We start from the raw sequence: 13,251 nt of genomic DNA, 5'->3' as shown, positions 1-13,251 counted from the left end.
CTAGCTGGAGTATATACTGGTATAAATGGTTAATATACTCAGCTGCTAGCTGGAGTATATACTGGTATAAATGGTTAATATACTCAGCTGCTAGCCAAAAGGCCGAGTCCAGCCTGTGGTTCCTTGGAAGACAGGCCTGGCAATCTACTTCCTAAAATCAACCACTGAAAACCCTAAATTCTCATTAATTGTTTTAGAGCACAGCTTTTACTCTGACACACGAGATCATCATGTGCAGGTGTCCATTCCAGGTTAAATGCTTTGCTGTGTGTTTTCTATCCCATGCCAACTAGGTTAAGACCTGAGCCCAAACTGATTTATTCAAGGAGACTAGTCAGACCCCAACCTAAAAGCTCCTCTCTCCCCCACCAGAGAACATGATGGCCTTCACTTGGGGGTGAACTGCTACTGGCAGAGCTGTTTTGGCTCCCCATATAAGATCTATTTATAATCTCAGTCTAAGGGTGGAGGTGTATTTCTATGTCATTTTAAATTCTAGAACAAAATATTTGCTCCTATTTCAACTCCTTGAATTTTCCGTATGTATAAAACTTTCAACCTTTACAAGAAAAACATACCCTTTTTCCAGAAGAAACTTGACTGCATCCGTGTTGCCACTTGCACAGGCCGTCATTAGTGGCGTTTTGTAATACTGATCCTTCATATCCACAGGTATTCCTGATTCAAAGGCTTTCTTCAGAGAAGCCAGGTCCCCTGCCTTGGTGACAAAATTAATATTTGCAAATACCTTCACGGAATCATCAATGTACCAAGCAGAATCATCCTGAATTGGATGCTCTGGTGGATGATCTCTGTTGAAGCGAGTGCAGTCAGTGACATTTTTGTAGGTTTCAATCATGTAATACGGTGGCCCGCCATCTTTCCTCACTGGAAATGCATTCTCAGGGATGGTGCAGATTGGGAGAGGCAAAACAAATTTGCCTTTCTTGCCTCTTTTACCTATTCCCTTTTTCTTTTTCTTAGGCCCATAGGATCCCAAGACAAAATTCTTGTTTAAGTATCTCGTTCCTTTAAAGAAATCATTAATGTTAACTCCTCCTCCCCTAGATTTTTCATGAAGTTGTGCTATGCTAACCAGCTGCTCCGTGTCCAAAAATTCTTGCCTCTCCTCCAGCGTCAGAATGAAGTCCTCCTTGCTAACGGTTCCATCACCTCTGTCCACAAATGAGAACGCTTCCCGAAGGAAAGTCTCGTGCTCTACGGACCAATCATGTAGTCGCAGAGCCCAGAGTGGATTGGGATTTTTGGCTCCTGGCTTGGCAAGTTTATTGGCAATTCGCTCGGCTTTGCGTATTTCTTTGCTTGCTGCTTTGAAGCCCCCATCCTTAGCCACCATCCTGGGTGTCTTATGCTGCAAGTTCTTCCATTTCAAGTCACATCCTAAAACACGAAGCATCATTATTATAAGTGACGCCAAGGTTGTCTGCTGACCCTAAAATGATATTCATTCAACGGTTTCTTACTTGGGAGTCATTAGTCAAAATTCCCAACATTTTACTTTGAGAGAGTTGAAACTATTTAGCTACTTTACTATTGTAAAAGTAAGCCATGAAGTGTTTTTTTTTTTTTTTTCTGGAAACTTCATTTTGGTCAATCCTGAGGTATCTGTGAGTCTAATTTATATTCTCTGCCCTCAAGGGTTAGGTGATTTATTCCTTTAGATGCTTGAAACAAATAGCATTTCAGTTTACTTACTAAGGTGATTTGCTGTCAAAAAATGAATGCACAAACGTGCCATTTGAATTTGGAAATTTGCATTCAGACCATTTATGTTTAATCTTATGAGGTCACAATAGTGAATGATGTGCCTTTACTTTTTTATTGACTACAACTTTTAACCTGTACACAACCTAATACAATAGTTTATGTACATTTTCCACGAAATTGTGACTTAGCTGTTGCTTTCTGGCAAGGTCACACCAACAACCTTACCAGAGGGGAAAGTGATTTGCCAAGCAACGTGAGGAGATCTGTGTTCTGTACTTGTTGTGTGCAAGTCAGACATTAGGATTCATTTACTTTTCAGTCCCTCAATTAACAACATGATGAGACCAACATTATCTGTAAAAAGCCTCCAAACAAACAAATGGTTTGGAATGCATCAGAGAATTTGCATAGTGCTCCTGGGAAGGTTATGTTATCTATAGGAGGGGTCTTAGAGACATTAAAAGCAGATGGTTGTCAATAAGTCAGACTACGATGAAGCTTTCTAAAGTTTTCAATCTAGATCAGCAGTTCTCAACCTGTGGATCGCAACCCCTTTGGGGATCGAACAAGTCTTTCACAGGGGTTGCCTAATACATCCTGCATATCAGATATTTACAGTATGATTCATAACAGTAGCAAAATTATAGTTATGAAGTAGCAATGAAAAGAATTTTATTGGGGGTCACCACCACATGAGGAACTGTATGAAAGGGTCATGGCATTAGGAAGGTTGAGAACCACTGATCAAGATGGTTCTCCTGTTGTTCTGCAAACATCACATAATCATAAAGGGTTCACCCTCAGGCAGTAACCAAAACTTATAGGTCACTGTATGCAAAGGAAAGCATGTCCCTGCAACATATTACAAATTTATTCTTGCCAGAGAAATGTTTGTCATGGTGGTTGTATTCAGGATCATTGATTCCACTTATGTGCTTCAAAGAAGAAAAGACAATACCTATAGATCAAGACAAATGATCATTTTGCAAGATGAATACTTTGTTATTAAAAATGAAAATCTATCCTGATTCATAGGGTGCCTATAGGACAGGATAGAACTGCCCCCTGTGGATTTTCAAGACTGAAACTCCTATAAAAGGAGTAGAAAGCTTCATCTTTCTCCACCAGAGCAGCTGGTGATTTCAAACTGCTGACCTTGTGGTTAGCAGCCCAACACATAAACCGACACGAGGTAAAACCAAAAAATGTAAAGGACAATTTTAAGATTCTAAAATTTGTGTGTTGGAATTTTCAGAATAGTCATTTATTAAGAAGGGGTCTCTGAGACTGGTTTCAATAGAGTGCTGTAGAAGAACGTTGCAAAGCCAGGGTGTTACTTTGAGGATAAAGGGACAAAGGTATGCCTGGATCAAACCAGGGTATTTTCAATTGCCTTATATGCATGTGAAAGTTGGATCCTGAATAAGTAAAATCAAAAGGATATTTCAAGATCTATATGGGAGTACTGAACCGTCTGTGATAGGGTGATATCTATGCCTTTGTATCGATGCACTTGAATTTTGGTGCTAGCAAAGAATATTGAAAGTATCATGGACTGTGAAAATAATACACAACTCTATCTTGGAAGAAGTACAGCCACAATGCTCCTTAGAAGCCAGGAAAGCAACACTTCATCTCATGTACTGTGGACATGGTGCCAGGAGAGATCAGTCCCTGGAGAAGGATATCGTGCCCAGTAAAGTAGAGGGCCAGCAAAAAAGAGGAAGACCTTAGACAAGATGGATTGACACCGTGGTTGCACTGACAGGCTCAAACATAAGAACAATTGTGAGGATGGCACAGGACTGGGCAGGGTTTTGTTCCATTGTGCATAGTAACTTAATGAGCCAGAATCTACGTGATGGTGCCTGACAACAATAACACAACAATAACACAGCAAGCACATTGTTTTTAGCTGGTTCCTTATTCAGAGTCTGAGGGTTTTATCTACCTTCCGTTAAGGCATTCTATCTATACTACTCCAACTTTAAGAATCAAAGATTTTTAACCCACTGCTAACTTGCCCACCTGTTTCTAATTTCCTTCTATTTATCACCCTTTACATGGATACGAGACTACATCTCCAAGATCTGAAAGCATGTTCCTCTCCCCTTGACTTGAGATGTTTTGTCTCCTACTTTTGTTTAGGACAGAGAAAAAAATCTATCCATTCTTTTTTGTAATTTACATAACTCTATAGTCAAATAACGGCTTTTGAGCGCTACAAAGTTTGCATTCAACCATCAGGGTTTTAATCCACCCAGTGTCGCCATGGAAGGCAGGCTAAGTGATATGCTTCCATCAAGATTCCGCTGAAGAAAACCCTAGGGAACAATAATACTACTATGTAACACACAGGGTTGAAATGAACTGGTGGGCAAAGGGTAGTTTGGGTTGGGGGTATTTTATGGTCCAACATCACCACTTCTCTGTCAGTTTGTCTTACTCTAATGGCTTGCGTGTTGCTATAATCCTAGAACCTATCACTGGCATTTCAAATACCAGCAGGGGCATGATCTAAGGCGAACAGGCTTCAGCAGAGCTTCCGTATGAAGGACAGACCACAAAAACGGAAAAGGCTCTCTGCTTAGCAGGAATTAGCCACTGAAAACGTTTTGAATCGCAGTGGAGCACGGTCAGATACTGAGGACCTTCTGAGTATCAGGGAAACCCTGTCAGAGACACAGTGGCAGAAGACGAACCCCTCGTTGGAAAGGCTCACAAAGTATGACTCAGGAAGAGCTGCCTTCTCAAAGTAGAGGTGACAACGACGACATGGAAGGAATGAAACTTTAGGGACTTTCATTTGCTGATCGGGCTAGGTTCAAAACAAGGGGAACACACCTGCAAATATCTAGTAATAATTAGAACTTGGAAAGAGTGAAGTGTGAATCTAGGGTCATTGGAAGTTGTCAATAATGAAATGGACTGCACAATGCTCGCTATCCTAGGCATTAGTGCGCTGACATGGACTGGTGTTGGGCATTTGCATCAGAAAATCGCACCGTTTACTATGCTGGGCATGCCACATCCAAGAGGAATGGCATCGCATTCGTTGTAAAACAGGACATTTCAAGATCTGAAAGTACAATGCTGTCTGGGATAGGACAATATCTTTGTACATACAGGAAATCCAGTGAATACATTATTATTCAAATTTAAGGACCAAACACTAAAGCCAGTGATGAAGACATTGAAGAATTAATTCTACCAATTTCTTCCATCAGAAATTGATCAAGTGCAATAAAGATACATCTATAATTATTGGTGGCTGGAATGCAAAGGGTGGAAACAAAGGAAATAACAGTAGTGGGAAAACATGGACTTGGTGATAGAAATGAAGCTAGAGATCACATGATAGACTTTGCAAGACCAATGACGTCTTCATCTCCAATACTTTTTCAACAACACAGACAAGGACTCTACATGCGGACTTCTCCCGAAGGAACACACAGAAATCAAATTGACTAGAGCTGTAGGAAGAGATGACGAAGCAGCTCAATATCACCAGACAAAACAAGGCCAGAGGCCAACTGTGAAACAGACCATCAATTGCTCCTACGTAAGTTCAAGTTCAATTCGAAGAACATTAAAAACAAGTCTACAGAGAATGATGAGGGCAACAAATGTATCAGTGTGCTTTCCACAATTGATGTATGTATGGATTGTGATAAGAGTTGTATGAGCCCCCAAAAAATGATTTAAAAAAAACCAAGTCTACAAAAGCCAAAATAGGACCTTGAGTATGCGAATAGGAAATTCCACCTGAATTTCCAGAACATCTCAAAAATATATTTGACTCATTGAACACTCTATGACAGAAGACTTGATGAGCTGTATGGGATGCCGTCAAGAACATATAAAAGCAAAAGATGATTTAAAAGACAGAAAAGAAAGAAAAGATCAAAGTGGATGTCAGAAGAGATGAAAAATCGCTCAATCATAGAATAGCTAAGGCCAATGGAAGAGATGATGAAGTAAAAGTGAAGAAGAGATCGTTTCAAAGGGTAACTCAATAAGGCAAATCAAAGTATAATGAAACATGCAGAGACCTAGAGGTAGAGTATCTAAAGGGAAGGGCATGCTGAGCATTTACCCAGCTGAAAGGATTGAAGGGGGGAAAAGTCAAGCTTTGACTTTTAATATTAAAAGATTCTATGGGAAAATATTGAATGATGCATAAAATATTAAAGAAGATGTAAAGAAAAAACACACTGTATCAAAAAGAACTAGTGGACATTCAGCCACATCAATAGATAGCATATGATTAAGAATCAATGGTAGTAAGAAGTCCAAGCTGCACTGAAGACATCAGCAACAACAACAAAAAAATATCCCAAGGATTGAAGGAATAACAACTGAAATGTTTCAAGAATTAAATAAAGCACTGGAAGCACTTATTCTTCTATGTCAAAAAATTTGTAAGGCAGTCAGTTGGCCAACTAATTGAATGAGATCCATATTTGTATCTATTCCAAACAATAGTAATACCAAATATTGTGGAAATTATCAACCAATATCATTAACATTACATGTAAGTAAATTTTTGCTGATTATCCTTCAGCAATGGTGGCAGCAGTACACTGACAGGGAGCTCCCAGAAACTCAAGCCAGATTTAGAATAGGATGTAGAACAAGGGATATCATGGCTGATGTCAGATGGATCTTGGCTCAAAGCAGAGAATACCATTAAAACATTTACTTGCATTTTATTGATTGTGCAAAGGCATTCAACTGCATGGATCACAACCAACTATAGACAGTGTTGAGGAAAATGAAAATCCCAAAACAATTATGCTCATATAGAACCTGTACACGGACAAAGAGGCAGTCACTCAATCAGACTAAAGGAATACTGCATGGTTTAAATTCAGGAAAAGTGCATATCAGGGTTGTATCTTTTCACCAGACTTAGTAAACCTGAGAAAGTAATCTGAGAAGATGGAGCATAGAAGGAGGTGTGGCATTAGGATTGGAGGAAGGCTTATTAAAAAGCTGGGATATGCAGATGCAACAACTTTGCTTGCTGAAAGTGAGGACATGACACATTTGCTGTTGAAGATCAAAGATTGCATGCAGCCTCAGGATGGATTGCACCTCAATGTAAAGAAAACCCAAACCAGGACAACTGGGTCAATAGATAACATGATGATAAGCAGAAAAGTTGGAAACTGTTGAGGTTTTCTTTTCTTTCTTTTTTTTACCTTCTTAGATCCACAATCAATGCTCGTGCAAGTAGCAGTCCAGAGATCAAAGAATTCATTGCTTTGGGTAAATCTGCTGCACGAGACCTTAGTCACCTGGAGGACTAAGGTGCATCTAACCCCAAACAAGGTGTTTTTGATCGCCTAATATGCATGTGAAAGTTGAACACTGACTAAGGAAAACCAAAGAAAAAATGGTGCATTTGAATTATGGTGCTGGTGAAAAATATTGAAAAACTGCCAAACAACAAACAAATCTGACTTGGGAGAAGTCCAGCCCGAATGCATCCTAGAAGTGAGGATGGCAAGACTGCATCTCAGGTATTTGGACATGTTAATGAAGGTCAGGAAGCTTAAGGAAAACGGTCCCTCAAAGCATCCACCAGCCAGCCAACAACAGCAAACCCAGAAGGAAAGGATTCCCTAGCATGTGCAAGAAGGCTACGGGAAAAGCATGTAGAGTAACAACTAATCGAGTCACATACACACTTAAACACATCTACTAAAAGCCTGCCAACAATCACACGCCTTCTAAGTGGAGGTAAGAGGACACCAGTCAGGGAGGCCGAGTGTAAAATCAATCGCTTACAATCACAGGATGAGCCACATTTTCTGGGGACAGTCTTTTGTGAGAATTGATTCTTTTAAAACTGTACATTCTTGCTTTCCGGTGTCTGCCAGATGAATGCATTCCATACTGAGAAGCAAGAGCCAAAGAAAAGCATCTCAAACCTAGGGAAAGGATCCCATGCTTGGTGAAGCGGAAGGGAAGCAAAAAAAGAAGACCTTCGACAAGATGGATTGACACGGTGCCTACAATAATGGGCTCAAATGTAACACTGACGGAGGAGGTGGCCCAGGGTCAGGCAGTGTCCTGTGAGTCAGAACTGACTTGACAGTACCCCAAAACAGCGTGGTCAAAGGGCTCAGCTTTTAGTGCCTGGGACTGCAAAACACAGGGTTCCACACTCCATGAGAAGGAACATTCTCAATGAGGCCTTTCAGGAGATAGACCCCAAACTCTCCTCGTCTGCCGTGGCTAACGGCCCTCACCCTGCTTCAGTGGGGTTATGAATCGCACTAGTGACGTGACCAGGTCTTAAAAGAGGAGCGCATCATGGAAGATATTTTAATGTGGAAAGGAATCCAGCCAACATCAAGTCTGTACATTTCAGTATTGGGAGACAAAACCCAGAGGATTTCTGTAGCAATGAGTATTGCATGGATAGTGGCTTCTCGCTGCCCTTGTTGTCTTGGCTCTAAGATTCTAAGGTGGAAACATAACTGACAACACCTTTACGGTGGCACTGGGTCATCCATTCAGGATCTACGAAGTGGCTGTCCTTGCAACCCTACTTCAGAGTTCCATGTGGCTTCAGATATGTAAGGAACAGCAGTCTGTGATTCTGCCAGGAGGATGGATCCGTTTTCCCTCTCCAGGCACCGCCTTCTGCATGACCCAACCTCTGGTCCTTTGCTTCGCAATGTGCCTTGTATGTCATCACCAGGGAACTAACACATAAATGGTGGCATGTATGTTTGGTGGTTTTTGTCCCAATAAGAAATGAGTTAGCATGGGAAAGTGAAAGAAGTGTGAACCAAACTGAGCAACCGAGCAGACCTTTAGTTCTGGTAAATCCATATGTAAAAACAAAGTATCAGAATAAAATATGGAGGGCAAAAGGTTTGGAGGTAAGACCAATGGAACAGTTTGAGAGAATCAAAATATTTGATAGATTTGTCAGGTTTCCCGTTTTAAAGGTGGTGTTGTTTTTTTGGGTCGGGGGACAGAGGGGGCATTAGTTGAGAAGAACCTGAATAAGTAAACATGGTTCAATCATGACACTAATTAGTTATGCAGGCACATTTGTCTTGTTTAGAATATTAGTCAAGCAACCCAGGATTTCTAAGATCCCCATGATTTCTAAAGTTCTGTGCTTATATGGACAACAGAAAACTATCGCATTCTTTCTACCCTATTTATTAAAGAGTTGTTAAGTTATGCCTGTTGCTCATAATGTAAAAAGAAAAACAAAAATCTAAGATTAAGTTCAGCTGACCCATCACTGACAAAGAATTGACAACTTTTAAAATGTACCGTATATACTTGTGTATAAGCCGAGTTTTTTCCGCACATTTTTAATGCAGTTTTTGTGGTAAAATTAGGTGCCTCCGCTGATATTCGGGTTGGCTTATACTCGAGTATATATGGTATTCAAGTAGCATGCTATCAATGCCAAATTGATCTATGTCTTTAAATATAACTAGCTTATAGTATAATTTTACATCACACAATAAACTATATATTATATATTCTTCAACTAAGGAAGTTACTTAAAAGCTATAGGAAAACACAAAAGAACAACATTGCTTACATTTTAAATTTTCCGTGAAAATCCCCATTTTGCTTCATGTCTCCCTAAAATATTTACCCAATAATGAAAAGTTTCCAGAAAAACCATCTTTGCATTTAACACAATGGAATACATTTAAAGACAGAATAGTGGCCAGTTAGGTGAAAAGATACCATGTCAGTGCTTGCTCCTCCTTCTGTGAATGCTGTCATTTAAAAAATAAGGAGTGTAATGAACTATAAGAATTTTTAAGCATTGGTTGACTCAAGAACAATCCCCTTCACGTTGTATAAAATGAACCTAACAGTATTTGGAGGTATGAGTTTTCATTTCTGTTAAGATAGATCCATGTTTGAATAAAAGGTATTGTAAGAAGGAAAAATCAACTTTCTATTTATGAGTAAGGTTTGGCTTTTGAGAAACATAAGCTACAGGTAAATTAAAAGTCAGAATTCTCTGCTTATCCTTCTTTTTTTAAAAAAAGAAAAACAAAACTTTAAATTTTAGGTGAAGGTTTACAAACCATCAGTTTTATACTCAACAGTTCAATCAGTTTTGTCTCAACTAATCCGTTCAAATGCTCTCAATGGACCATCACTGATCTCATTTTTTCCCTGTGTTTTCTGTTTCTATCCGTCCTTCTTCCTGGCCCTGTGAACATTGTCCTTTGGTAAATGTTGCTCTCATGTCAAGTTCAGTTCCAGGCCTGAAGGGGGACTACAGCAATAGCCCTGGATGTCCCACCAATCTCTGTCTACTCTTCTGTTTTCTGAGTAAATTAGAAATACGTTGAGCACCAAATGGCTAGGCAGTTTTACCTCGCTGAGCTATATATTTGCAGCAATCTGCAAAGCCTCCCATGGCAGCATAATGAAGTGGTGTGTTCCCATTCATCGCTATCAGCCCCATGTCTCCATGGTAGGCAAAAAGCAGCTTCAATATCTGCAAAGGAAACAGCAGATATTATAGAGGAACGGGTGTGAATATTTACCGGACGAAGGTTGCACCTAGGCCTTGCTATCTAATACATTAGAGACTAAGACCTATGTGGTTACTTCAAATTTAAATGTATTTAAGACTCACATTAGAGTTAATTACATTGAAAAGAGGATTCAAACTTCAGTTTCTCATATTAACTGGCCACGCCTACAGCGCTGAACGGCTGCAGGTGGCTACTGGCTACCATAATGGACAGAGGATACCGAGCATTCCCATCACTACTGAAAGCTCTATCAGGCAGAGGTGATCCAGCTGTGGAAAAGAGTAACCAGGAGCCCCAGTCTGGGCCTGATTTTGGGTGAAGTCACAGACATTAAAGCACACATCACAATATAACAAACATCATCAAAAGAACAAATTCTCTACCTAACATTGCTTCTATATGTAGGTATAATTTTAGTCCAGAGAAGAGCCTCAAAAAGAAAAATACAGATTAAACCAAATCAAACCGTGACTAATAGTGGCCCTTCAGGACAGAGTAAACTGCACCTAGCATGTCTGAAGCTGCCGATCTTCACAGAGACAGACAGTTCATCTTTCTCCTACAGAGCAGCTCGTGTGTTCGAATCACCAGCCTTTCAGTTAGCAGCCCAATGCTTAACCTACCGCATCCCCAGAGCTTCTTAAAATAAAGATAGCTCGATTACAATGCAAAGAAATGAAGGCAAAGGGATTTTAGATGAAATCCAGAATTTTTTTAAAAATTGGATACCCTTTGTTTCTAGTTCATTTCTGCAATGTCACTAAGTCTACCAGAAATCCATGCTGTCATGTCCAAATCACTAGAACATCTAGTGTGTAAGAGTCTGGTGAATTATAGATACATACAAACACCAGAGAGATACGAGTGTGACGGCCCTATTCTCCTCTCAGCTAGAACATAGACCATCTTGGAGTCTCTGACACACGATGTGAGTTTAAAATAGGGCAGTCACAGCTGGCAGGGATTTATAAATTGTCAGTGAAGGATATAGAAAGGTCTTATTAGTACTATTAAATGGATAAGCTAGCCAGAAGACTACACAGAATATAAAGCTGGAATGTGTTTCGCCAAGAATCTTTGGTGTAAGATATAGAATTCCTTGGGGGATGAATGTCAAACAAAGCTCAAAAAAATTCCTGCCTTTGTGTAACCGATGTGATATCTAAGATTTTGAGAATAAGAGGGAGAGAGCATTTTAAGCAACACATTTTAAAGCAAGGAGCGGATTATTACATCAAAATAGCCTCCTTTGGCGGCAAAATGTGCAGCATGATGTCTCTCATTGTCAAATGCATTCACTTCACCTCCTCTCTCCAGTATCCCTCGAACGAGTTCCAACACGCCTTCTCGTGAAGCTTCCATTAAAGCCGTGCGACCTGTAGACTGGAGATTACACAGATCAACTGCTGTTTATCATGGTCGCATGAAACCACACTGGGGCTGCCACATCTAAAACTCAATTGGTGTACAGTCTACACCTATTGGGTCTGAGACACACAGAAAACATGCTTGTTCTCAGCATCTTTATGATCATGTGATAATCGGGAAAAATTACGCAAGTAAAATGAGCCACGGGCTACAAAATGTAGCCCTCTCAACTCAGTCAAGCTCCCGAGTTATCCTGCTCTGAGAAAAGCCTGCTCGTGCATGTAGGTCTTACCAGGAAGACAGAGTAGAGAGAGAAGAAACCCAGAACACGTATGTTTTCTAATGAGAATAAAATCTAGTTTGTGTAGATTCATACATAGTCTAGAAATAGCAATTACAAGAAAAGGAGACTCAATTACAAGAAAAGAGTGGAGCAAAATGCATACAGGAAAGAAGCTGAGTAACATCAAGAAGGCACAACAAAAAAAAAGGCAAAAGATTTGAGCATTGATTATACTCTTTCCACTCCTCTCAATAAGTATATTTTAAATAACAAAATGCACGTAATAAATATGAATTTTCCTAGCATAATTGAGAAATAGACTACAGAACCATGCACACAGGAAAATAATGAAAATAGATCAGCTAAAGCATTTTGAATAGAAATGCACAGTCTATGAGGCAAGAGGGTTATTCTAATGTATTTAAGTGCAAAATCATACTAGTACAATTCTATCATTTAAAAAAAGGCAGTTTTTATCACCCCAGGGGTGGTCATACTGAGTTGATGGCATTTGGATTGGCTCCTTTTTCCAGAAGCGTCAGGCATATGTCTTTCACATCGTGCGCTTCTTCACAAGCTCGGAGGAAGACTGGCTTTCCTTCGTAGGTGACATTGTTGACGTCTGCACCGTGCTCCAGGGCAATCAACGTACAGCGATAGTGGCGCTTGGTAGGCAAAATGCAGTAAAATAAAATGCCTGTCAAGAAATACAATCCCCAAAGAGGCCTGGATTAGCAATCTTGCTCTATTGGTATCTTTTAGGAGGAAAAACGCTCATTAAAAAAAAAAATCAATAATTAGCTGGCAGAACAAAAGCATATCTAAGACCAACTGAAACACCAAACCAGAAAAAAATATACCAAAAAAGCAGCTCCATCTTTGATCGTGTTGGAAAATAATCACAACCAAATATATGACAGGACCCGCCTGACTGAGGGAAGAATTGCATGCTGACTCATGAATTACTGCTGACCCTGGGTATGGGGCATCTTGCAGTCCACACCCAAGGGTCCCTTTTGGGGAGGTGCGGTACCTTGGGCACTTACAGGTCCCTTAGAACTGGTGGCATAGTGTGTTAAGAATCTGGCTGTTAATCACAAGATTGGCAATTAAAATCCACTATCTGCTCTCACGAGAAAAATGAGGCTGATCCCATAAAATGGAGACAGACTGGAATTACGCTGCCACGTACCACGAACAACTAAGAGTACCAGAAGCTAAAAGAGAAAAGGTAAAGTCGTCCCTAAGCCTTCAGAGAAATTATGGCCTGCCTAGCACCCTAAACACACCCAGAAGTATGTAAAATAAATTTCAGTTGTTTTAAACTTAATA

At 40.0% G+C, this 13,251-nt stretch overlaps 1 protein-coding gene across 1 annotated transcript in view; it reads right to left on the bottom strand.

Moving 5' to 3' along the window:
* The window catches only part of ANKEF1 (ankyrin repeat and EF-hand domain containing 1), a 47,404-nt gene that overhangs the window by 26,981 nt on the left and 7,172 nt on the right, over positions 1-13,251 (bottom strand). Inside the window, exons 3-6 of the mRNA XM_004698160.2 lie at positions 12,417-12,616; positions 11,502-11,651; positions 10,105-10,228; positions 579-1,401 (exon numbers count right to left, since the gene is read on the bottom strand). Coding sequence (XP_004698217.2) covers positions 579-1,401; positions 10,105-10,228; positions 11,502-11,651; positions 12,417-12,616 — 1,297 coding nt within the window. The remainder of the gene's footprint in view (positions 1-578; positions 1,402-10,104; positions 10,229-11,501; positions 11,652-12,416; positions 12,617-13,251) is intronic.

This window comes from Echinops telfairi, unplaced genomic scaffold, assembly GCF_000313985.2.
Source record: "Echinops telfairi isolate 266 unplaced genomic scaffold, ASM31398v2 ScPeMD7_5592;HRSCAF=6446, whole genome shotgun sequence".
Taxonomy (NCBI): Eukaryota; Metazoa; Chordata; class Mammalia; order Afrosoricida; family Tenrecidae; genus Echinops; species Echinops telfairi.
The sequence above is the reverse complement of the archived record's forward strand: the minus strand, read 5'-3'. Positions and strand labels throughout refer to the sequence as shown.